The 23,952-nt window shown below is 44.3% G+C and overlaps 1 protein-coding gene across 1 annotated transcript; it reads right to left on the bottom strand.

The window, feature by feature from the left end:
- Positions 1–517: 517 nt before the first annotated feature.
- FADS1 (fatty acid desaturase 1) lies at positions 518–23,601 on the bottom strand. Its single transcript, XM_073573969.1, has 12 exons — positions 23,156–23,601; positions 16,085–16,195; positions 15,801–15,998; positions 11,457–11,558; positions 8,681–8,809; positions 6,269–6,329; positions 6,108–6,184; positions 5,187–5,284; positions 4,764–4,860; positions 2,745–2,824; positions 2,535–2,660; positions 518–805 (listed from the first exon to the last, which is right to left on the bottom strand). The coding sequence occupies exons 1-12, from the start codon at positions 23,342–23,344 to the stop codon at positions 754–756; spliced, it is 1,320 nt and encodes a 439-aa protein (XP_073430070.1). The 5' UTR covers positions 23,345–23,601; the 3' UTR covers positions 518–753.
- Positions 23,602–23,952: the final 351 nt, after the last annotated feature.

Raw genomic sequence — 23,952 nt, 5'->3', positions numbered from 1 at the left:
AGAACCTTTAAAAAGTGACCGAGAGTGTAAGAAGTCTTTTCTTTGAAAGTCTTTGATACCAACCCACTTAGTGCCTTTTGCAGTTTTTCATTCAAATTGCAAAAACACCAAGGTTATAGGTGAATATTGTTTTACCGCATTTTTTTTCCATTCATTTTTCCTTATAGAAAAGCTAACTGGAAATGCATGAAAAATGTCATGCCTACATAGGATTAAAAAAAAAAAAACATCTTGACCCCAAAAACTCAATTACGCATGCTCTGTTTGGTCAGAGTCCAATAGAAAAACAGCAGAGGGCATAAAATGCAACAAGTGCAATCAGCCTAAAACAGATTGTGATGGAGTACACAATCGATCCTCCCAAAAAAAGAAAGACTCCTCCTATGAAGACACGGGATGGGTCCACAGCGTTCTACCCATTCAGCTGCGGGAATGCAGCCAGACTAAGCTCTAGAGGATTCGCAGCAAGAATGTGCTTAGCCCACGGTAATCACCACACACCATCGGAAAATCAGAATTGCTTTCATTGTTAATTTTATAGCCAAAGTGAAACAATTGCACAATACAAAATTAATAGTATCTATGGTAGTATGCAAACAAATGTCACTGCTCCCATGGACTGAGATTTCAGCTTCAGTCCTGAAGAGTATAAAATGAGCCAATCACATTGCAGACCGGGAATGTGGAGAAGGTCACAGCATCACCGTCCAATCCAAATTCTTCACTTCTAATAGATCCAAGAGGGCGCTCTTCTTACTTGTGTAGATAGGCATCTAGCCAGAGTTCACCAGACTCTCTCAGAGAGCTGCAGGAAACAGAAAGACGGTCAACATTTTATATAGTAAGGGGAACCTGTCACCAGGTGTTTGCTATGGAATCGAAGAGCAGCGTAATATAGGGGCAGAGACCCTGATTCCAACGATGAATCACTTATTACATGGCTTGGTGCAGGTTTGATAGAATCCCTGTTTTCTCTGCTGTAGCAGTGCTTGGAATGCTGAGCCCTGTATAACCCCGCCCACAGCACTGATTGGAAGCTTTCTGTGTGTACGGTGCGTAGGCAGAAAGCTGCCAATCAGTGGTGGGGGTGGGATTATACCGATTAGTTGGACTTTTAAAGGATATGGACACCTTACAATAAAAGGGTTGAATGGTTTGCATCTGTGTTGCACTGTACATTGTGGAATGAGTTAACAGGGAGAATCTGTAACTCTTATCTGCCTTCCTCTGAGCGCCCATGCTTCTATTTTTTGAGTTCTTATGACCAAATGAAACTTGAGCTGTACTTTGTGGTTATAAATCTTAAAAAAAGACACTATAATGTATATGTATTTATACACATAGTTGTTTTTTTTTTACATCCTACTTATGTTCTGGGGTTTGGAGAGATCTGAGAGCATGATAAAGGAACATTCAATTCACAGAGAATAACTTATCTGCAAATGTAATTTCCCTGTAAAATCCACATTATTTGATGGATGTGAATGTTTATAGTTTCAATCATCTTCAACAACCAGCGTAATCAAATCTGAAAAATTTGCAATGAAACTGAATAGTGAAAATCATTTTTAGCCACCCCCTCCATAATTAAACTGTATTATATTTTTAAATTACTTTTATTAGTAAGCATGAAAATAAGCAAGATTGCAACAGACTAGCTTTCTCTATCTACTGTCATTCTCCTGCAAGAGAGCTTTTATCTTACATAGTGTACAGCATGTTTTCACGGAGCTCGGCCACTAGAGTCTGTCCAAGAGTGTGTGGTAGTTATATTTCAGGGAAGAGTTAAAGGGAATCTGTCACCCCTTTTCTGAGATATCATATAATGATATCATTCAATTGTGTGTCACATAAGGATTCTTAGTACTTTTGCTTCCCCCTGACCCCGCACCTTTCATGCATAAATACGACATCGTTGCGTGTGTTACATAGCAACGATCAGTTGGCTGATCATTAATTGTTGCCAAATGGTCTGGGTCATAAATCTATCGTTGGTCTAGAGAGAGACTAACGATCAGCGACACTGGGAGCTGCTATCCAGGGTAAACAGCGGGTAACTAAGAGCTGCGTGGTGCTTAGATACCTGCTGTTTACCCTGGATACCAGCGTGCTCGCTGGTCCTGATCGGGTATCCAGGGTAAACAGTGGGTAACTATGCGCCGTGCTGCACTTAGATACCCGCTGTTTACCCTGGATACCAGCGTGCTCGCTGGTCCTGATCGGTTATCCAGGGTAAACAGCGTCGGATCGCTGGGACATTGAAGCGTGTAACGGGGTCTTTAGGGTAGTAGCAGATTGAAGCTACCCACCAGAACACCCAGGAGGAACACCTACCCTGCAAGTTGTCAGGACGTAAGGATAGACTTCAGAGCTATGAGCTGCCCAAAAGCTAACATCAAAATACCCCTTTTTAAGTTAAAAAAATGCCCCTGAAGGTGTCCAAATCTTTAAAAAAAAAAATTATATAGATATATATTCTGAATTGCAGGGACAAGAAATGTCACAGTAGTGAAATCCCAAATAAAGACACTTACTCAACTATGTCAGCAAATGCGGTGAACAGTGGTTTGGACTGGTAATCAATGCCATACTTCTTGCACAGTGAGCGGACAAGAGGAGCGACTTTTGAGTAGTTGTGCCTTGGCATTGTGGGGAATAGACTGGAGACAGAAATTGAACACAGTGAGATATTAGGATCAGTTGGATTACATACGAGCCCCCATTCCTGTGTGGTTTTTACGTACTGATGCTCAATCTGAAAATTGAGATGTCCGCTAAACCAATCATTAAAGAAAGACTTGTCCACGTTGCAGGTTGCTTGCAGCTGTGTGAGACAGAAAAAAAGTAGAAATGTGAATCATGTAGTTTAGGAAGTTGTCCAAATACCATATAGGCGAGCAGGATACAGCCACAAGGTCCTTTTACTCACTTCTGTGCCACTATAAAATCATAAGAAAACCAGGTTATGTGGACAACCCAGCGTAACTGGGCCAGCAGCTAAGACCCCAGGTTGCAGGGGACATAATACTTAACTTATATTAAACCATTAAAATCATTGGTAAATCAGTGCACCAAACCGTACCATACATAGGAAAGGAAAGAAAAAAAAAGGTAAAACCTTACAGGGAATAGGGTATGCTAGCAGAGGACAAGGAGCAAAAGTATTAGGACACTAATCTTGAGGACCCGATAGCACTCATACAAGTCTACTCTAATCAGTATGGATGAATATATTCAATTCCACCCCAATCGGTGGAGCACATAGAGCATGGTTATCGTCCTAAAAAGGATAGTTTAGGATAGCACTGGATCAAATTCAATATACATGATCATTTGTTACCCTGACACCTGCTTTTGGGAGTAAGTCAGAATAGCTTCATAAAGATGGTGTCATTTCTTTTCAAAGGCAGATTAGCTGCCAGTGGGGAGGTGTCAGATAGTGGCTGATAACCTCCCTACCTAAAGAAAACACATGCATGCTTTACAGAGTGTTCACAAGTATGGAGTCGGTGGAGGAGAAGAACGATAACAATCTTAATGTTTAGATGGTACCCACATGTTAGCGCCTTTCTTCAACTCAAAACCAATAAATGGGATTCCATCAGTAGAATCAAATCTCCTAAGCCGTCTATAAGGGCATGTAGGTCATAGGAAGCTGAATAACATAATACCTTGATATTTGCAGTCTGATGTCATATTCCCCATGTTTTTCTTATATAAATGAGCTGTTAAGATCTATGGGCTGGACATAGATCTCCCTGAGACTCTTTGTTTATTTTAAAAAAAACGGAGGCATTACCAATGTGAGACATGTAGATCAGGAGAAAAGACTGTCAGTCATTACATATCTCACACTGGTAATGTCCCCTTTCATTTAATATAATCTTTGGAAACAGATTCTCAGGGAGATCTATGTCCGGCCCATAGATCTTAACAGCTCGTTTACATATTAAGAAAAGGGTGCATCTCTCTGGAATAAGACATCAGATCGAAGATATGACGATATTATGTTATTCAGTTTCCTATGACTTAAATGTCCATATAATCAGCTTGGAGGGTTGATCCCACTGAATGATTCCATTCAAGCTGCCAAAATGGAATGTGATGCTTTATATGCTAAAAAGGGTCGAGAGACACTAAAAGTTGTCCTACATGTTAAAGCAGTCGACTGAATGTAAGTTTGGCAGACATCTTCCTTCTCAACTTGAGTTGAGCGACTATGTCCGCAATCGGTTGCTAAATTTGAATTTGCCATATTCGTGCCATATTGGTACCCTATTGGTGCTGAATTTATGTTTGATGATCGGTTCCAAACATATTCGATAAGTTCTACTCGCCCTGACTCCAATGACGTTCGGCTGTGTTCGTTGAATAATGCAAAAACAGTATTCTCTGACGATCGTAATCGGAACCGAATTTTGAAAAATTCGCTCATCTCTATTCCCAACCACCATAATCATAAGCGATTGGCCGGGCACTTGTTTGTTTTCATTGTGGACAGAGAAGAAAGTCACTGGCAGACACATTTGGCAGCTGCTTATCTCCCCTGAAAACGAGGGTCATTCAGGGAAATTGTAACTTCATCTGTAGTGTAAGAGTCTGGAGACTCCCATAACTTCAGACAGTCAGCTGGCCCCTTTGAAACTGACAGGTTGGCCTGACTTTCATCTAATGTGCATGGGGCCGTAATCCACAAGTGGATGCAATCAGTTACTTTACTCTTTCAGCCATTTAGTGATTAGTAGGTAGCACAGAATGATTACCTGTGCAGACAGCCATTCTTTGTTTTCATCATAGTCTATGTGCATCGGAATATGGTTCATTTGTGTCACCCAGACAAACCAGTTACTCTCCAGGAATCTAAAACAAAGTACAAGAAGGGTCAGAGGAGTGTTACCTAAAAACTAGCCATCTTCAAGTCTTTATTTTGGAACTTGACCCCATCCTGCTGTGAGATCCAAACGCACAAGCCGTAAACTTCAATAATAAAACAGCACATGATTGACGTCGGCGACTCCTCCGCAATGTAAGAAGTTTCTAGAAACCTTCAGGATACGACTTCGATGACAAGGAATCTTACAATCAAGGATACGATGCTGATGTGCACAGCTTTCTAGAATCTGGGTTACACACCAACACTGCAATGCCGTACTGTAAAATAGCGAGAGAGCGCGATATTCACGTACCGGACTAACACAAATAAAGTGATGGTGCCGCCGATCCCAATCAGAGGAATATAGGTCATGCAAAATCTCACGTAGAAGGAAATCATCCAGGCTAGATCCTGTGGAGGAAATGGGAACAGAAAAGTTCTCAAATTGTTTTGTAGGAGTTTAGGATTTCCCGTTGGTGCCCATTAAACCTTTGCAGGACAGGATGGCTGCACTGTTTGGGACAAAAATGTCTGAACATCCAGTGGTAGAAAGGTACTAACATTATAGGTTATTCCCAAGCCATGTGCTATACTACTGACGTGTGCGCACACTGTCTGCTAGATCATGAACACTCTAGAGCAATGCAATATTGAGCTGGAATGATATTACTGCTTTCTCCTATTAAAACATACAATTTTGCTTTGTTGGGGGGTGGTTTCACCCTTATTGCCACCACCCTGGCTTCTCTAGCCCCTGCATATTACCACTGATAGCCAAGGCAAACACGACATTTGCTATACACACTAAATGACTACTGCAAGCTAGAGCCAGACATCCATACTGGAGCAAGCCCCCTGCCTTTATATTATCCATACAGCATACTGGCCACATGGGCAGGGACGGCCGTCATGAGATTATTCCTCTAAAGGGTTTATGCCATGTGTTAAAGTTATCATTTATTCACAGGATTGGGGAAAACTTATTTTATCACTGGGGGTCCAAACACTAGGACCGCCATTTATCCGGATAATGGAGTGTGCAGTACTCTTCCGTCTCCAACAGGCCTGGAATAAGTGCAGCGGAGGTGCCTCTGCAGAGCCATGTTGTCATGATTGGTGGGGGTCTCGACGGTGCGACCCCCACCTATTAGTAATTTATATCCTATCGATAGTGGACAACTTTGAAATGTGGCACATACCCTTTAAGTCTTAAGGTGATGCAAGACATACTCACCGCCCACTGCTTGCGTTGTACAGCAAAGTAGAAGATATACCACTGGAAATAGAGCGGGATAAGTGCCGGAGGGCCAACTATGGAGGAGACAAAGCCGAATGTAAGACACCAAGGTCAGGACACTAATCTGCACATGGTCACGTCTAGGGTCAGGTACTCACGCAAGAAGAAATACTTGTGCTGGTGATTATACGGCATGTATTTCTTCTTTTTAACTCCAAGCTGTAGGAAATGGCAGAGGATTATTATGGGTGAAAGCCCTGGACAATGTGGGTTACTGCCATACAGTATTGCCTACTCCCTGCCGTTTAGTCCGGGGTAAAGACAATTTTACTGCATTCACTACTTACAGAAGCTGTGCCTTAAATGACATTTATCATCTTTCCGCAGCTGACAAATATCTCATAATGGAGGCACCATCTCCGGGATCCTCAAGATTGTAAGAACTATTATCTTATTATAGAGCGGTGGTCACTAGTGATGTGTGAACACGCTGGGATAAGGTGAGCATGCTCGGGTGCTAACCGAGTGACTTCGGCGTGCTCGACTAATGTGTTCGGGTCCCCGCGGCTGCATGTCTCATGGCTGATAGACAGGCGCAACACGTCTGACAAAACATCATGTGTTACGGCTGTTGAACAGCCCTGAGACATGCAACTGCGGGGACTCGAACATAGTATTAGAGCACGCTGAAGACACTCAGTTAGCACCCGAGCATGCTCACCTTATCTGAGCACACTCGCTCATCACTAGTGGTCACACATGGGCTTTGTTACCCCATCCAAGGTATGAGAAGCTCCCAGAAAATGGCAGATTGCAGCAGGACCCAACAGAAATGAAGAGATCAGATGGCTGCACGCGGGACCAACGCTCCATTCAGATTCCTCCTCCCTGCAGGTGTGAAGGGCTGGTGAGATCATAACCCCTATCCTAGTGATTAGTGAGGGTCCTATATGTGTAGCACACAGCTTTCACTCATTTATTAGCTAACAGTGGATAGGTGATAAATGTCCTGTGTAGGACAACCTGTTTAACACATTACTGGAGTTTTTATTATCCCTAAGCTCTGACATGACAATGTATGATGCCAATATTGTATCATTACTGTGCATAATGTCACAATACTGTGACATTACTGTGTGCATTCTTTCCGAATCATGACATTATCAGTGGACATTATCCATATATGTACTTTAAGATGAATGTACAGTACAAACCAAAAGGTTGGACACACCTTCTCATTCAAAGAGTTTTCTTTATTTTCATGACTATGAAAATTGTAGATTCACTCTGAAGGCATCAAAACTATGAATTAACACATGTGGAATTATATAATTAACAAAAAAGTGTGAAACAACAGAAAATATGTCTTATATTCTAGGTTCTTCAAAGTAGCCACCTTTTGCTTTGATTACTGCTTTGCGCATTCTTGGCATTCTCTTGATGAACTTCAAGAGGTAGTCACCGAAATTGGTTTTCACTTCACAGGTGTTCCATGTCAGGTTTAATAAGTGGGATTTCTTGTCTTATAAATGGGGTAAGGACCATCAGTTGTGTTGTGCAGAAGTCTGGTGGATACACAGCAGATAGTCCTACTGAATAGACTGTTAGAATTTGTATTATGGCAAGAAAAAAGCAGCTAAGTACCTCTTGAAGCTCATCAAGTGAATGCCAAGAGTGTGCAAAGCAGTATTCAAAGCAAAAGGGGGCTACTTTGAAGAACCTAGAATATAAGGCATATTTTCAGTTGTTTCACACTTTTTTGATAATTATATAATTGCACATGTGTTAATTCATAGTTTTGATGCCTTCAGAGTGAAGCTACAATTTTCATAGTTATGAAAATAAAGAAAACTCTTTGAATGAGAAGGTGTGTCCAAACTTTTGGTCTGTACTGTACATTACTCACAACAATTGACTTTATTCCTGTGTTAGGAGATCACTGTGTGCATGATGCCTGCACTGTGACATCACTATGTGCATAACTCACCCCAAGTCTTTCTGAAATATCAGTATGAGTGTTATTACCCCATGGTGACATCTCCATTTGCATTTTTTACGCTATAGTAGACTAACACATACTGATATATTTCAATATTTCATATGTGTACTTTCATTTGAGTACTAACACCACTGGGAACACCATGACATTTGGCATTATTATGGAGTACTAACACCACTGGGCACACCATGACATTTGGCATTATTATGGAGTACTAACACCACTGGGCACACCATGACATTTGGCATTATTATGGAGTACTAACACCACTGGGCACACCATGACATTTGGCATCATTGATGAGACTAAAGAAACATTTACACAGGCCTGAAAAAAACGTTCATTCCTTGTCATCAACCCCTGCACACATGCTGCCGATCAGCAGACTGTATGGGGGGACACAGCAATCATACTAACCATTCCCATACAGTTTCTTGGCCAGTGTCGACTGGTGCTCGTTTATGGACAGAAATTGGCCCATCTATGCAATGAATAAGAAGTATGTAGACCAATTATGGACAGTACCCTTTTCATTTTTGGCAGATGTAGACAGAAGACCACGTGAACTCACCTCCACTGAGAGCTTCTTGCCCAGTGCAAAGAATAGAGGGTGCATGTTAATGTCAGGATCCTTGCGGAAGCAGTTGGGTTTGGCATGGTGCTGGAAGTGTAAGTGATTCCACCAGCTGGCAGGAGCACCCTGGATGTGGGACAGAAGGGACGGAGAAGTCAATCCAAAAGAAACACAAACAGCAAATTGCGAGATTATATAAAAATCCCCAGAGGAAGAGATAGAGAGACGTCAATTCTCATAGGAGATTACATAGATATAATCATCCACTTGTGGGAACATACAAAACCAGTGATGATCCAAATAATACTCGTATCTACAATACATAATTAGATCCATGAAATAGTGATTCTTGTCAGAGCCCAAAGTGATCGCAGTAATTTCTGCCATCAGAACTGCAATAAATCTGACATGCTAACGATCGGAGCTGTCACGTGCTGTACAATAGGGTCTATGTGAACGCGGGAAGCTTTCACTCCTCAGCATTAAGGTTCATGCACATAGACGTCCTGCACGGCTCAGTGTAAGATCCAAGGTGTGAATACAGTTCATGTGCCTGATGGCTAAGGATCCAGACTGGGAGGCGTACCCGTGAATGCCATATAGTAGCGTCACCCATATATCGTGAATGGCACAGTAAAAAAACGACCGTTCACTGGATTCTATAATTTAAACGGAGTCCCCCTCCAATTGTCACTGATTCTGGAACAGTTTTTCTTTTTCTTCTGTGCCTCTCATGTGGTATACACCTGGTTGGTTCAAGGGAAAGATTGCATCTTTTTTTTCTAGGGGGGCATAACTTTGGAATGGAGAGGCAAAGAAGAAAAAAAAAAACTGTTCCACAAACAACAGAGCGTCGGCAATTGAAGGAAGTACTCCGATTTAAATGCCAACTGAACCCTCATTCAGCTGACAGCCATCTATTGTGAATCCCACATACACATGAGCAATCGGACCGAACAAGCGTTTGTAGGTATTTAGAGGGGAGAGTGAAGAAATCCACTACCAGACACCACTAGCAGCAACTTAGCTTTCCTAAAAACACTGAAATTCCAGCTGTCCAATCTATTTCACCTCCAACTTCATCTATTTATGTAGAGTAAGGGAGCCCCATACATAAGGTGATCAACCTTTCTGGCCGAAATTGGATTGTTTGGCCGACGCTCATCCAATATCATCCAATATGTATGGAGGCCTTTAGACTAGATGGTCTAAAAATTAGCCTCATGTATCAGTGACTCGCGCAGGATTAATCTGGTGCATCTTCAGACTACTTGGTATACATTTACTCCTATAAGATGGCTTATTTTGCATGAAAATATTGGCACACAGTGTAACCTCTTAATCTACACCTGCCACTATCTGAAATCCTGCTCTTTTCCAGATAAGTCATCCCCCTTCACAAACCGAGGGCAAGTGACTAAAACACATGATACATTTGGCTCAGGACACGTGTAACTGACACTGGCACAAATTGCAACAAAATGTTGAAGTATTTCACCAAGTAAGGCTGTGTGCCCACGTAGCGTTTTTTAAACGCGCGATTCTGCCGCGGAAATGCTTAAAAAAAGCATTCCATGCATTTTTAATAGAAAACGCACATGTTGTGCCAATGGTGCGTTTTTTACCGCTGCGGAATCGCTTAGGCCTGTTTCACACATCAGTTTTTTCTGTCAGTTGTAATCCGCCAAAATGGCGGAAAACGGATCCGCCTGCGTACGGATATCAACATGTGCCACAGAACCGTTTTTTTGACGGAGAGAGAGAAAATTTTTTTCTCAGCCACCAGATCGGGATTTAGGGTTAAATTTACTGCAAAGGCGATTCTGCTGGGCATGCGCAGTGTAAAGTGCGGATCCGGCCAGACAGAAAAACGTTGCATTGTCCGTCCAGTCTTGTCAGTGGATGCCAAAATCTTGGCGGATCCGCAAAAAAACGGATCCAACGGATGGCCATCCGTCAAGATTCGCCGGTAATGCAAGTCTATGGGGAAAAAATGGATCCGCCAAGAAAAATGGTGGATCCGTTTTTTTTTGCTAAACGGCGGATCTTGACTGATGGAGACAAACGGAAGTGTGAAACAGGCCTTAGAGGTAAAAAATGCAGCATGTTCATTAATTTTGCGGAATCGTTGGTGATTCCGCATACCATCAATTATATAGGCAAAAAAGCATAGGAAAACGCACGCAAAAACGCTTGACAAACGCTTAAAAAAGCGCGTCAAAAACCGCATGCGTTTTCCCGGGAGCAGGGTGTGCAATTCTGCTCAGGTTTATTCTGCATAAGAATCGCTACGTGGGCACATAGCCTAAGGCTGTGTGCCCACGTAGCATTTTTTTAAGCGTTTTTGATGCGTTTTTCGGGGTCAAACCGCATCAAAAACGCTTAAAAGAAGCATCCCATTCATTTAAATGCATTTTGGCCTTTTTGTGCCAATGGATGTGTTTTTTACCGCTAAGGAAACGCTTAGCGGTAAAAAACGCAGCATGTTCATTAATTTCTGCTTAGGTCCACGTTTTTGGCTATTTCCTATAGTCCAAAAGACGCGAGGAAAAAAGCGCATCAAAAACGCGCGTTTTTTGTGCAAAAAAAGGCAGCAAAAACGCGCGGAAAAAAAATGCGCGTTTTCTGGGAAGGAGAACCCGTTTCCTGAGCGTTTAAAAAACGCTACGTGGGCACATAGCCTAAATCTGCATCATCCTGTCTGAACACACAGAACCATTATAAGAATAATGTCAAATCTCGGAATGATAGCTTGGATTTAGTCAATTCTTACCTTTAATTGTCCAATAACAAATTTATGCACCCAATGATTCCATCTGGATTTACTGAAAACTGATAAGTGACCAAAGTCGTGCTGCAACCACCCGGCTTGGGCCTGAGAGAACAGAGAAATAGAGATTTAGTAGACAATTGGGTGAAAGGGATCTGGAACAAACAACTTACCACTTACCTGCCTGTTGTGCACGGGGCCGTTCTTCCCCTACATAGAGCGGTCACGGCTCCTGACGGAGATTCAGCTGTCTCTGCTGACGCAATGGGGCGTGACTTCTGACGTCATTTTGATTGATAGTTCTTCCAGTTAGGCAGTGGGGATCCGGTTGTCAATCAGAATGAGGTCGGAAGTCCCGCCCCATCTACTGTGCGGACCGGAAAAGAAGCCTCCGATCTGTAGATGTGACGTCAGCAGAGGCTTCTGAATTCCCGGCAGGAGCGGTGTGTGACAACTCTGTGCCGGGGAAGAATGGCATCGTACACAACAGGAAGGTAAGTAGCAATTACCTGCCTGTTACTGCTTAGATACATTTTTTGTTTTTAATAAAGTCCTGGATATCCCCTTTAGGATAGGTCTCTGATCGGTGGGGGTGTGACACCGAGCATCCCAGCCAATCAGCTATTTCCGGTGTTAGGAACTGCTCAGTTGCAGAGCTGCACAGCTTCATCCACTGCACAGTGGCCACAGATGGGTACTGCACATCTACCCCTATTCAAATCAACAGAGGGCGGAAGTGTAGTACCCGTCCACGGCCAGTATTCTGCAGACACAGCTGTGCAGCTCCGCAACTGAGCAGTTCTGGCCAACACCGATAATAGCTGATCGTCAGAGATGCTGGGTGTCACACCGATCAGACATTGATGACCTATTCTAAGAATAGGCCATTACTGCGAAAGTCCCAGACAACCCCTTAAAGAGAAAAAAAATGTGCTATGCATGAATGCTGGTTTAAAGGGAACCTGTCACTTGCCATTCATAAGTGTAAATGCTGGTGATAGGGTGTTGTTTTATGTTCCTGTTCCTCTCTGTTCCCCTTTTCCGTCTATGTAAATGTAGTCTTGTTAGCTAAAAGGGTCATCGTTCTCATTAAGACGCCCAAACCAAAAAGCATGTGAACAAACCCACTTGGCTAACAAGACGGGATTTATATACAAGGAGGCGGGGCCATAAGTCGGGAATAAAAACACAGGAACAAAAATAAAAAAAATTCAAAACAGAATTTAATAAACTACAGATATGTGGTGAATGACAGGTCCTCTATGGAAGCAATCTCCCCCACAGGATTTCTTCTAAAAGAATAATTGTACCGTAAATACAGCACAAAGAACATACAGTAATGTGGGATAAAACCTATTAAAAAAAAAAGGTTACAATAATGTGATAATATATACGGTAATATTTTATCCAATGGGAAGCCGAGCAGAGTCATTTTCCCGGCTTCCTGGCAAATGACTTTAGTAGTTTGGGTCCAACTGGTCATTAATGTCAGCCATTAGCTACAATGCAAGTCATTTAGGAAACATTATTCAGTTTTATATAATAATTGTAGTTCTTCATTTTCCTGTTTTCCTGTTTTTTTTTCCTTCTAACTTGATAATTTCTCTATATTAACAATTGTTTTTTGTTGTAAACTCCATAATAAAATCTAATTGTGCATAAGCTCAATCATCAATTCTGGATGATAGAAATCTAATCCACAATTTCTGAAACCCTTATGTCCAAATTCTGGCCTCTGATGGAACAAGACAGAACATCGCAGTTTGTATAAAACCCGACAGGAAAAAAATGCTACGAATGTCTTTTATTTCTGTACTGGATTCACAGAAATCCTACAGAAAAATCAGGTTATATGTTCTCCTCTAAAAAGATTGAACCTATTTGCATTCATTAACAAGTGTCACTTTAAACCCACAAAATACAACCTTACTGAAAAGTGCTTAAATGGGTCCTCTGGATAAAGAACTAAAGGAAATGTCATTCCAAACAAATGACTAAATTCCCTTAGCAACGCACAATCGTTTAGTCTAGGGAGGGAATCACTTTAGAATTAAAATGTTTAGACTAATAAACCCATCCTAGAATATTAGGAATATTAGGAACGGTGTGCAGGAGGAACTTCGCCCCTTCCCTTTATGTGTAGATGGGCTCATTAGGAATATTCTGATCTAGTACTGGAGGCACTGGGAATCCTGGGGTAAGACGATGCAGCTCACACTGCTGTCCACCCTGTCTACAGAATCTAATACTAGAGATACCAGAGGTGCAGAGGTATGGAGAGGCTGCTCACACTGCTGTCTACCCTGTCTATAGAATCTAATACTAGAGATACCAGGGGTGCTGAGGTAAGAAGAGGCTGCTCACACTGCTGTCCACCCTGTCAATAGAATCTAATACTAGAGATACCAGAGGTGCAGAGGTAAGAAGAGGCTACCAGGCTTGCAGAGGTAAGAAGAGGCTGCTCACACTGCGTCCACTCGGTCTATCTGATCAAGTACTGGAGATACTAGGGCTACTGTGGTAAGAAGAGGCTGCTCACACTGCTTTTCTGACCTAATACTGGAGATACCAGCGATGCAGAGGTAATATGAGCCTGCTCGCACTGCTTTTTTGACCTAATACTGGAGATACCAGGGATGCTGAGGTAAGAAGAGGCTGCTCACACTGCTTTTCTGACATAATACTGGAGATACCAGGAGTCCTGAGGTAAGAAGAGGCTGCTCACACTGCTTTTCTGACCTAATACTGGAGACAGCAGGGATGCTGAGGTAAGAAGAGGTTGCTCACACTGCTGTCCACACTGTCTATAGAATCTAATACTAGAGATACCAGCGGTGCAGAGATAAGAAGAGGCTGCTCACACTGCTGTCCACCTTGTCAATAGGATCTAATACTAGAGATACCAGAGGTGCAGAGGTAAGAAGAGGCTTCTCACACTGCTTCAAGGTTAGTCATATTAAGGAAAAATTGTACAGCCTGCATCCCGTGGCCGTAGCATATCAACGTGTAGAGGGACTCCACGTCGCAGATGACAAGCCACATATCCTCCTCAAGAATTAGACCATCGAGTCTTCTAAGGACTTCATTGGTATCTTTAACAAATGACGGGAGTGTTTCAACACATCCCTGCAAATAAAAATCGATGAATCGGAAAATCGGTTCACAAAGCCCCCCAATGCCAGAGACAATGGGTCTGCCTGGTGGGCACTGGGGGTCTTTGTGAACTTTAGGTAATAAATAAAACGTAGGGACAACCGGGAATTCCGGTAAGAGTGCTTCTCGCATTTTAGGGGAGATGGCATTATCTTCTACCCCATTGTCAAGAATATGAGTAAGTTCCAATTGGTATTTGGATGTGGGCAAACAATCTAAACATCGATAACATGTTTTATTATGTAGTTGCCTAAATGCCTCCGCCTTGTACATCTCCACAGGCCAGATAACAACATTACCCCCCTTGTCGGCACGTTTGATGACTATATCTCTCGGGTCTTTTAAGCGTTTTAATGGCTTTCCTATGGGAATTAGATAAACTGTCATGATGGATATATTGGTCAAGTCTATCAAGGTCCTCCCTGACCAGCTTGACAAAAATTTCCACCTGAGGGCAGGTTGACCTCACCTAATACTGGAGACAGCAGGGATGCTGAGGTAAGACGAGGCTGCTCACACTGCTTTTCTGACCTAATACTAGAGATACCAGGGATGCTGAGGTAAGATGAGGCTGCTCACACTGCTTTTCTGACCTAATACTAGAGATACCAGGGATGCTGAGGTAAGATTAGGCTCCTCACACTGCTTTTCTGACCTAATTCTAGAGATACCAGGGATGCTGAGGTAATATGAGGCTGCTCACACTGCTTTTCGGACCTAATACTAGAGATACCAGGGATGCTGAGGTAATATGAGGCTGCTCACACTGCTTTTCTGACTTAATACTAGAGATACCAGGGATGCTGAGGTAAGATTAGGCTGCTCACACTGCTGTTCTGACCTAATACTGGAGATACCAGGGATGCTGAGATATGATGAAGTTGCTCACACTGCTTTTTGACCTAATACTGGAGATAGCAGGAATACTGAGGTGAGTAGAGGCCATTCTGTCACAGGTTTCAGTGTAACAAGGAAGAGGCTAATTTAGTGCTATAGTGATTGTCTCCATAAACAAAATGATTGTGATTTGCTAAATAAATGTATTTTGGAATTTATTTGGAATAACATTTCCTTTAGTTATTTATATTCTTCTATTTCCAGAGGTCCTCTTTAACTATAAAGCCATAATAAAAGCTTGGCTTATAGAGAAGATCCTGTAACTAAACTACCATCAGTGTTCCTCGGTTTTCTTACCTGTACAGTGCCAAGAAGTAAAGCGGTGATGAGAAATGGAATAAGAGAAGGGCCAAAATAATACAGATTCAGCCAGGCCAGAGAATCGATCAGCAGGATGTGCAGCAGGACACCAAAGAAAAATAACTTATTGGGTTTGAGGAGTCCCATCTTCTCCACATTGGAACGCAGGGTACGGAAATCTTCCACAAGAGCAGCCTATGGTAGAGAGAAAACATCAGCAATTATTGGGGGAAGAAGGACAAATTACACAGGGCACAGACACCATCATGCGGAAAGCTTACGCTCTTGCTGGGCTCCACACATGGCTCTCCGGGCGCCAACTCCCCGATCAGAAGACATTTCATGTGATTCTGTACAAACTCCTTATCAATGTGGAATGCAGTGAACGGGTCCTGAGTGGGGGACAGTGCGATACAGCGAGATTTAATAAAAGTTTCTATATTGTACCAAATTTCCATTTGTTGAAGTCAGATTCAATCTATTGCTCCCTGTTGTCAGCCATTCTAGGCTTGGGAGGTGGTGATTGCAGTATTCCTCTCTGGATTTAATGATAAAAAGCCCAACAGAGTTTGTCACTTACCTTTCCCACGCTCCCATATCATCCCGCAGCAAGGCACGTAAACTAGGTAATAACTGGTATTGGAGCCAATATACAAAATGTCTCATCTGTTCTCAGGAGCACATGGCTCCGCTTTCTCCCTGCCTCCTGCTTGCTGGGGGCGTGTAGGCTCTTGATTGATTGACACTTCAGACCCAAACTACGCGCTCTCTGATGCGGCAAGCAGAGGCAGCTTTATTTCTGCAGTATCGGAGGAGCACAATGGAAGTGAATCTGTCCAGACTGGGAGCAAACCGTGTGTTCCAGAGCTCCAGCCAACTTCAGGGCACTAACGTAAACAGCTTGGAAGCGCTGCACTCCTTGATTAGAAGACTTTAATGGTGACCATTAAACAAAGTTAAAAACCCTACATTCTTGTATTTGTAATAACAAGGTATTTGCAAAGTTTCTTATTTATACAAGAACATTGCAATTTTACCCATTTAATATAATAAGAATAACTCTTTAAACCAAGTAATACTATATTAGGAAAAAAACACTGATCACTGGGGAGTCTAAGCTCTGCAGAGCCCTATCTGATTGGGATAGAGGTCGGGCATGCACCACCGCTCCATTCATTCTCTATGGGACTGGTGGAAATAGACAAATCAATCACCATTTCCAGCAGCCCCATAAAGTATGAATGGAGCTTTGTGGCCATTCAAATGGGGTCCTGCTGACCCCTACTCCCAGCACTGGAGCCCAGGGATCAATAACTTATTCCCTACAGGCGATAACGTTCTATACTTGGTACAACGCCTGCTCTGGTCCCATGCTAAACCTCAAGCAATTCTATGCTGTTTCCGTCTGTTAGATTCGGTGTGTAATTAGGGGGGTGTGGAGGTGCAGTAGCCCTAGGACTGTAATATCACGTGGCCAAGGGGCTTGTACAGAGCCGTTATACAGCGGCATGTGTGAGACTTAACGGGCAATGTCCATATGGATAGACTGAACTGTAAGTAATATACGTGGAGGAAAAGGATAAAATAAAGGCTTAGAGATCAGTATTATCTGTACTTGGCTATCACAGAGCACCGTGAAGTCCTCTGTAACCACCATTCTTCTCCAGCACAACAGAGGTTAATCTGTGGTGGATGCAGAGGCCCCACCCCGGGGATACAGAGATGAAGGGGGCTGAGCACAGAGTGGGACCACAGGGCTGCACCAATCCTAAGCACAGACATGACAGCCAGGGCTGAGGCCAACACCTGACTACTGTGCACAGTCCTGTACACACTGTACACAGCAGGACGGGATTAGGAAGGACTGCGGCCCACACAGAGGCACAGGGGCGGAAAGAAAGTCAGACAGACAGAGATAGATAGATAGATAATAGATAGAGAGATGATAAATAGATAGATATAGATACAGTTGTAGCCAAAAGTATTGACACCCTTGCAATTCTGTCAGATAATACTCAGTTTCTTCCTGAAAATGATTGCAAACACAAATTCTTTGGTATTATTATCTTCATTTAATTTGTCTTAAATGAAAAAACACAAAAGAGAATGAAGCAAAAAGCAAAACATTGATCATTTCACACAAAACTCCAAAAATGGGCCAGACAAAAGTATTGGCACCCTCAGTTTAATACTTGGTTGCACAACCTTTAGCCAAAATAACTGCGACCAACCGCTTCCGGTAACCATCAATGAGTTTCTTACAATGCTCTGCTGGAATTTTAGACCATTCTTCTTTGGCAAACTGCTCCAGGTCCCTGATATTTGAAGGGTGCCTTCTCCAAACTGCCATTTTTAGATCTCTCCACAGGTGTTCTATGAGATTCAGGTCTGGACTCATTGCTGGCCACCTTAGAAGTTTCCAGTGCTTTCTCTCAAACCATTTTCTAGTGCTTTTTGAAGTGTGTTTTGTGTCATTGTTCTGCTGGAAGACCCATGACCTCTGAGGTAGACCCAGCTTTCTCACACTTGGCCCTACATTATGCTGCAAAATTTGTTGGTAGTCTTCTGACTTCATAATGCCATGCACATGGTCAAGCAGTCCAGTGCCAGAGGCAGCAAAGCAACCCCAAAACATCAGGGAACCTCCGCCATGTTTGACTGTAGGGATTTCTTTGAATGCCTCTTTTTTTCTCCTATAAACTCTATGTTGATGCCTTTGCCCAAAAAGCTCTACTTTTGTCTCATCTGACCAGAGAACATTCTTCCAAAACGTTTTAGGCTTTTTCAGGTAAGTTTTGGCAAACTCCAGCCTGGCTTTTTTATGTCTCGGGGTAAGAAGTGGGGTCTTCCTGGGTCTCCTACCATACAGTCCCTTTTCATTCAGACGCTGACGGATAGTACGGGTTGACACTGTTGTACCCTCGGACTGCAGGGCAGCTTGAACTTGTTTGGATGTTAGTCGAGGTTCTTTATCCAACATCCGCACAATCTTGTGTTGAAATCTCTTGTCAATTTTTCTTTTCCGTCCACATCTAGGGAGGTTAGCCACAGTGCCATGGGCTTTAAACTTCTTGATGACACTGCGCATGGTAGACACAGGAACATTCAGGTCTTTGGAGATGGACTTGTAGCCTTGAGATTGCTCATGCTTCCTCACAATTTGGTTTCTCAAGTCCTCAGACAGTTCTTTGGTCTTCTTTCTTTTCTCCATGCTCAATGTGGTACACACAAGGACACAGGACAGAGGTTGAGTCAACTTTAATCCATGTCAACTGGCTGCAAGTGTGATTTAGTTATTTCCAACACCTGTTAGGTGCCACAGGTAAGTTACAGGAGCTGTTAATTACACAAAGTAGAGAAGCATCACATGATTTTTCGAACAGTGTCAATACTTTTGTCCACCCTCTTTGTTATGTTTGGTATGGAATTATATCCAATTTGGCTTTAGGACAATTCTTTTTGTGTTTTTTCATTTAAGACAAATTAAATGAAGATAATAATAACAAAGAATTTGTGTTTGCAATCATTTTCAGGAAGAAACTGAGTATTATCTGACAGAATTGCAGGGGTGTCAATACTTTTGGCCACAACTGTAGATAGATAGATAAAAGATAGATACTGTAGATACATAGATAGATGATAGATAGATAGATGACAAATAGATAGATAATAGATAGATCGATGATAAATAGATAAATAGATAGATAGATAGATAAATACATAGATAGATACATAGCTAGATAGATACATAGATAGGTACATAGATAGATAGAACACAGTGTATGGCAGGTTCTCTATGTTTCCTACATGTGCAATGTTTCTGCCATTAGTAAGGACCTTTCTCAGACTTGTAGATGTAATGAAGTGCTGCCATTTTGTACCCCATGAATTAGGCAGGACATGGAGCCCGTCACTGCCTCCCCCGAGTACAGAGCCTCTTTCCTCTATAAAAACACTTCTTCGCATACTAGAAACAAAACAGACAAAGTTACAGACAGACGTCTTTGCACGAACAGGTGTAGAAAATGACTTCTACATGAAGGACGCACAGCAGCTCTACACGTACACGGCGTTATTGAGTGACCAAGCAGGACAGGACCGCACCGCCCGGGCCCCCTGTATAGCGACCAGTGGAATGGTTACCAGGGGCAACCAATCAGCTGCCACCTCTCATTCTGTAAATACAAGTTCGTAGAGGAAAGCAGCGACCTGATTAGCTGCTGAGGGCAACGCTTTCACCATTTCCCACATGTGTGCGCTTATTGTGTGCGTGGCCCATGATTGTATGTGTGGCCCATGATTGTGTGCGTGGCCCGTGATTGTATGCGTGGCCCATGATTGTGTGCGTGGCCCGTGATTGTGTGCGTGGCCCGTGATTGTGTGCGTGGCCCATGATTGTGTGCGTGGCCCGTGAGTGTGTGCGTGGCCCGTGATTGTGTTTGTGGTCCGTGATTGTGTGTGTGGCCCGTGAGTGCATGGCCCATGATTGTGTGCGTGGACCCTGAGTGTGTGTGTGGCTCGTGATTGTGTGCATGGCCCTTGATTGTGTGTGTGGCCAGTGATTGTGTGCATGACCTGTGATTGTATGCGTGGCCTGTGATTGTGTGCATGGCCCATGATTGTGTGCATGGCCCATGATTCTGTGCATGGCCCCTGAGTGTGTGCGTCGTCCGTGATATTGTGTTCGTGGCCCGTGATTGTGTGCATGGCCCGTGATTGTATGCGTGGCCCATGATTGTGTGCATGGTCCGTGATTGTGTGCGTGGCCCATGATTGTATGTGTGGCCCATGATTGTGTGCGTGGCCCATGATTGTGTGCATGGCCCGTGATTGTGTGCGTGGCCCGTGATTGTGTGCGTGGCCCGTGATTGTGTGCGTGGCCCGTGATTGTGTGCGTGGCCCGTGATTGTGTGCGTGGCCCGTGATTGTGTGCATGGCCCATGATTGTGTGCGTGGCCCGTGAATGTATGCGTGGCCCATGATTGTGTTCGTGGCCCGTGATTGTGTGCGTGGCCCGTGATTGTGTGCGTGGCCCATGATTGTGTGCGTGGCCCGTGATTATGTGCGTGGCCCGTGATTGTGTGTATGGCCCATGATTGTATGCGTGGCCAGCCTGAGTGTGTGTGTGGGTCCTGAGTGAGTGGGTCCTGAGTGTGTGTGTGGCCCGTGAATGTGCACGTGGCACCTGAGTGTGTGCATGGCCCGTGATTGTGTGCGTAGCCTGTGAGTATGCATGTGGCATGTGAGTATATGCGTGGCTTCTGAGTATGTGCGTGGACCTTGATTGTGTGCGTGGCCTGTGAGTATGCGCGTAGCATGTGAGTATGTGCGTGGCCCGTGACTGTGTGCGTGGCCTGTGAGTATGTGCGTGGCCCGTGATTGTGTGCGTGGCCCCTGAGTATGTGCGTGGCACCTGAGTGTGTGTGTGGCCTGATTGTGTGCGTGGCCCGTGATTGTGTGCATGGCCTGTGAGTATACGCATGGCATGTGAGTATGTTCATGGCCCGTGATTTGGTGTGTGGCCTGTGAGTATGTGCGTGGCCCGTGATTGTGTGCGTGGCCTGTATGTGCGTGGCCTGTGAGTATGCGCGTGGCATGTGAGTATGTGCGTGGCCCGTGATTGTGTGCATGGCCTGTGAGTATGTGCGTGGCCCCTGAGTATGTGCATGGCCCGTGATTGTGTGAGTGGCCCGTTCAGCTACATACAATGTTACATTCCCCTCATTCAGACATTAATAGTGTGTGACATAAGTGCTGAGCTGCCGCCTTTGCCTGTACGTAGTGAATCACGTGTCTTGTGTCTGTCTAATCCTGCTGCTGTAGGTGGATGGCCGATTGCTGCACAGGGGCCCACCAGGGGATTCCTCGGCTCCCCTGTGGCCAGTCCCATCTCTTTCTCCATCACTATATCTGTCTCTTTCCGTTCTTAATTCACTATATAATTATCCATCTGTACATTTCTAAGTGCAACTACAACTTGTGTTCTCCCTACAGCCATATCAATGACACACAGCATATGTATAAGAACACGAGAGGAGCCCGTAGATCTCACACTAACATTCATTGATGCAATTGGAAGATATGAACCAAAACGATCATTCATCCAGTAAAACTTAAAGGGGCCATCCACCACTCAGACATCCCTTTTTAAATATTGTAGTAAAATTAAAGAAAAAAAACACCTCTTACTCTCCTCCAGTACCATTGCCATTCCAACTATGTGGGCACGGCCTTCATGTGACATTGTGATGATGCATGAGTGACCACTGATGGGGTTCTTCACTCATGCTTCCCCGAATGTCTGGATTTCGTCCAAGGGAAGTGTAAGTATAACCCTGCCCACACCACTGATTGGCTGCTTTCTGTGTGCACTGTGCATAGGGGTTATACAGAGCCTATGAATATGGAGGACTACCCAGCAGCAGGTTTACTAGTCCTCTAGTGATAATCTCCTCCCGATAAAACTAAATTTATTAAAGCGGCAGCAAGGAGCCCAGTAAGTGACACATTACTGGAATCAGGGTCTCTGCTCTCAAATTAGATGACAAAAACCTGCAAATGTCACTATAGTGACTAATGTCAAATGCTCTCCTGTGTATCATGTAAGCACACTGCTACAGCCGGCTCAGCTTCAGAACCTCGTATTATTATATTGTTTCATTGCAGGGAATTTTTAAAGGTCCAAACCTATAAAACGAGGATGTGAAGCAGTGGGGTAACGTGAAGCGTGTGGGCACCGATGCAAGATCTGTACCTGGGCCCCCAACTCTCACAGGCCTCTAACAGGAATGGCTTTTTCACATGGGCCACTTGGATATTTTGGGGCCCCCTAAGCTCCAGGTGTGATGCCCCCACCTGCACCTATAGTAGTTATGCGCCTGATATCTGTGCGGCCATTCCGATCTGCAGATCTGGTTGGCACAAACTATCCTCCAACTCCTGGAAACAGTTGTTAATTGTGTATTATGGCCGATACGGGCCACTTAGGGGGACGCTTGTCTACTGTGTATGGGGGGCCCTTAAAGGGGCGGTCTCATTTTCTTAAAAGTCTACAATGACCAAGTGCAATGTGCCCGTTATTAAAGGGATTTATAATTCTATAGTCACAGCGCATTGCCAGGTTACCGGCTACCTCTGCGGTCCATCAGAGGTGGCCGCTCTCCTAAGCAAAAGGCGCGGTTTGCTCCATAGTTTGCACGCACAGATTCTGCCCAGTGCACGCTGCTCCCCATCACTTCTGTAAGGGTGGATGGTGGTGGCTCCTCTGGGCGCTGCGCCCCCTTACTGCACAGTGTGAATGAGGGCGTGATTCCCCCCTTAGCTTGGCACAGCACACATTCCGGGGCACTTACCGTGGCGTCCTGTCCGGCGTAGTGGCTGATGACTCGCGATCCGCCGGGGTGTTTGTGGCAGAACCTGGTGATGTCGTACACCTTCCTGTGAATGACCAGCCAGCGCTCCGCGCGGGTGCTGCGCTGCTGAACATCTCCCCAGGTGAAATATGGAAGTTGCGCTCCAGACCCTGGCACTTCACCAGCCATGACTGTCTCTGTGCACCTTCCCTAAAGAACCCTACACTGCTCAGCCCCGGCGCAGTCACTCATAGTGTGTGCAGCGCCCCGCTCCTATAGTGCTGGCGCTCCCCCAGCCAGGCCATTGTCTCCGGGAATCCGCACTACTAGACAGCTGCTCCCCTAGGTCTACCGTAAGTCCTCCCGTAGGTGCGCACTGCCTGCCTGCGCTGCACTCCTAGCGCCCGGCTACAAGGCTCTGAGCTTCAGCACCAGCTGTTCTTGGACTGCGGCGGCATGACACACCCACCTGACTAGCTATTGGTTCCCGTATTAACCTATCACAGCCTTCTTGTCATAGTATCCTCCCGACGTCTATGATTGGCCAGATATGCATGACGTGTTCTGCTTCAACCAATCCACATCGGTTATTCACTCTGAATGACGCGATTATGCCTGATAACCCGATATATTCCCAGTAGATAAAATAAGCTTTATTGACACAAGCAAAGACAAGTAGTTCTGTAATGACAGTGGCCGGCAGGTGGCAGTGTCAGTGCTGATACATACAGGGATGTTATGTGCCGTGTGGTGTAGACTGGCCGCCCGGTGACCAGCGCTGCCGGCCTCAAAGCCTC

Source organism: Dendrobates tinctorius, unplaced genomic scaffold (genome assembly GCF_039654945.1).
Source record: "Dendrobates tinctorius isolate UK_male_01 unplaced genomic scaffold, ASM3965494v1 ptg000037l, whole genome shotgun sequence".
In the NCBI taxonomy this organism is placed as follows: Eukaryota; Metazoa; Chordata; class Amphibia; order Anura; family Dendrobatidae; genus Dendrobates; species Dendrobates tinctorius.
The sequence above is the reverse complement of the archived record's forward strand: the minus strand, read 5'-3'. Positions and strand labels throughout refer to the sequence as shown.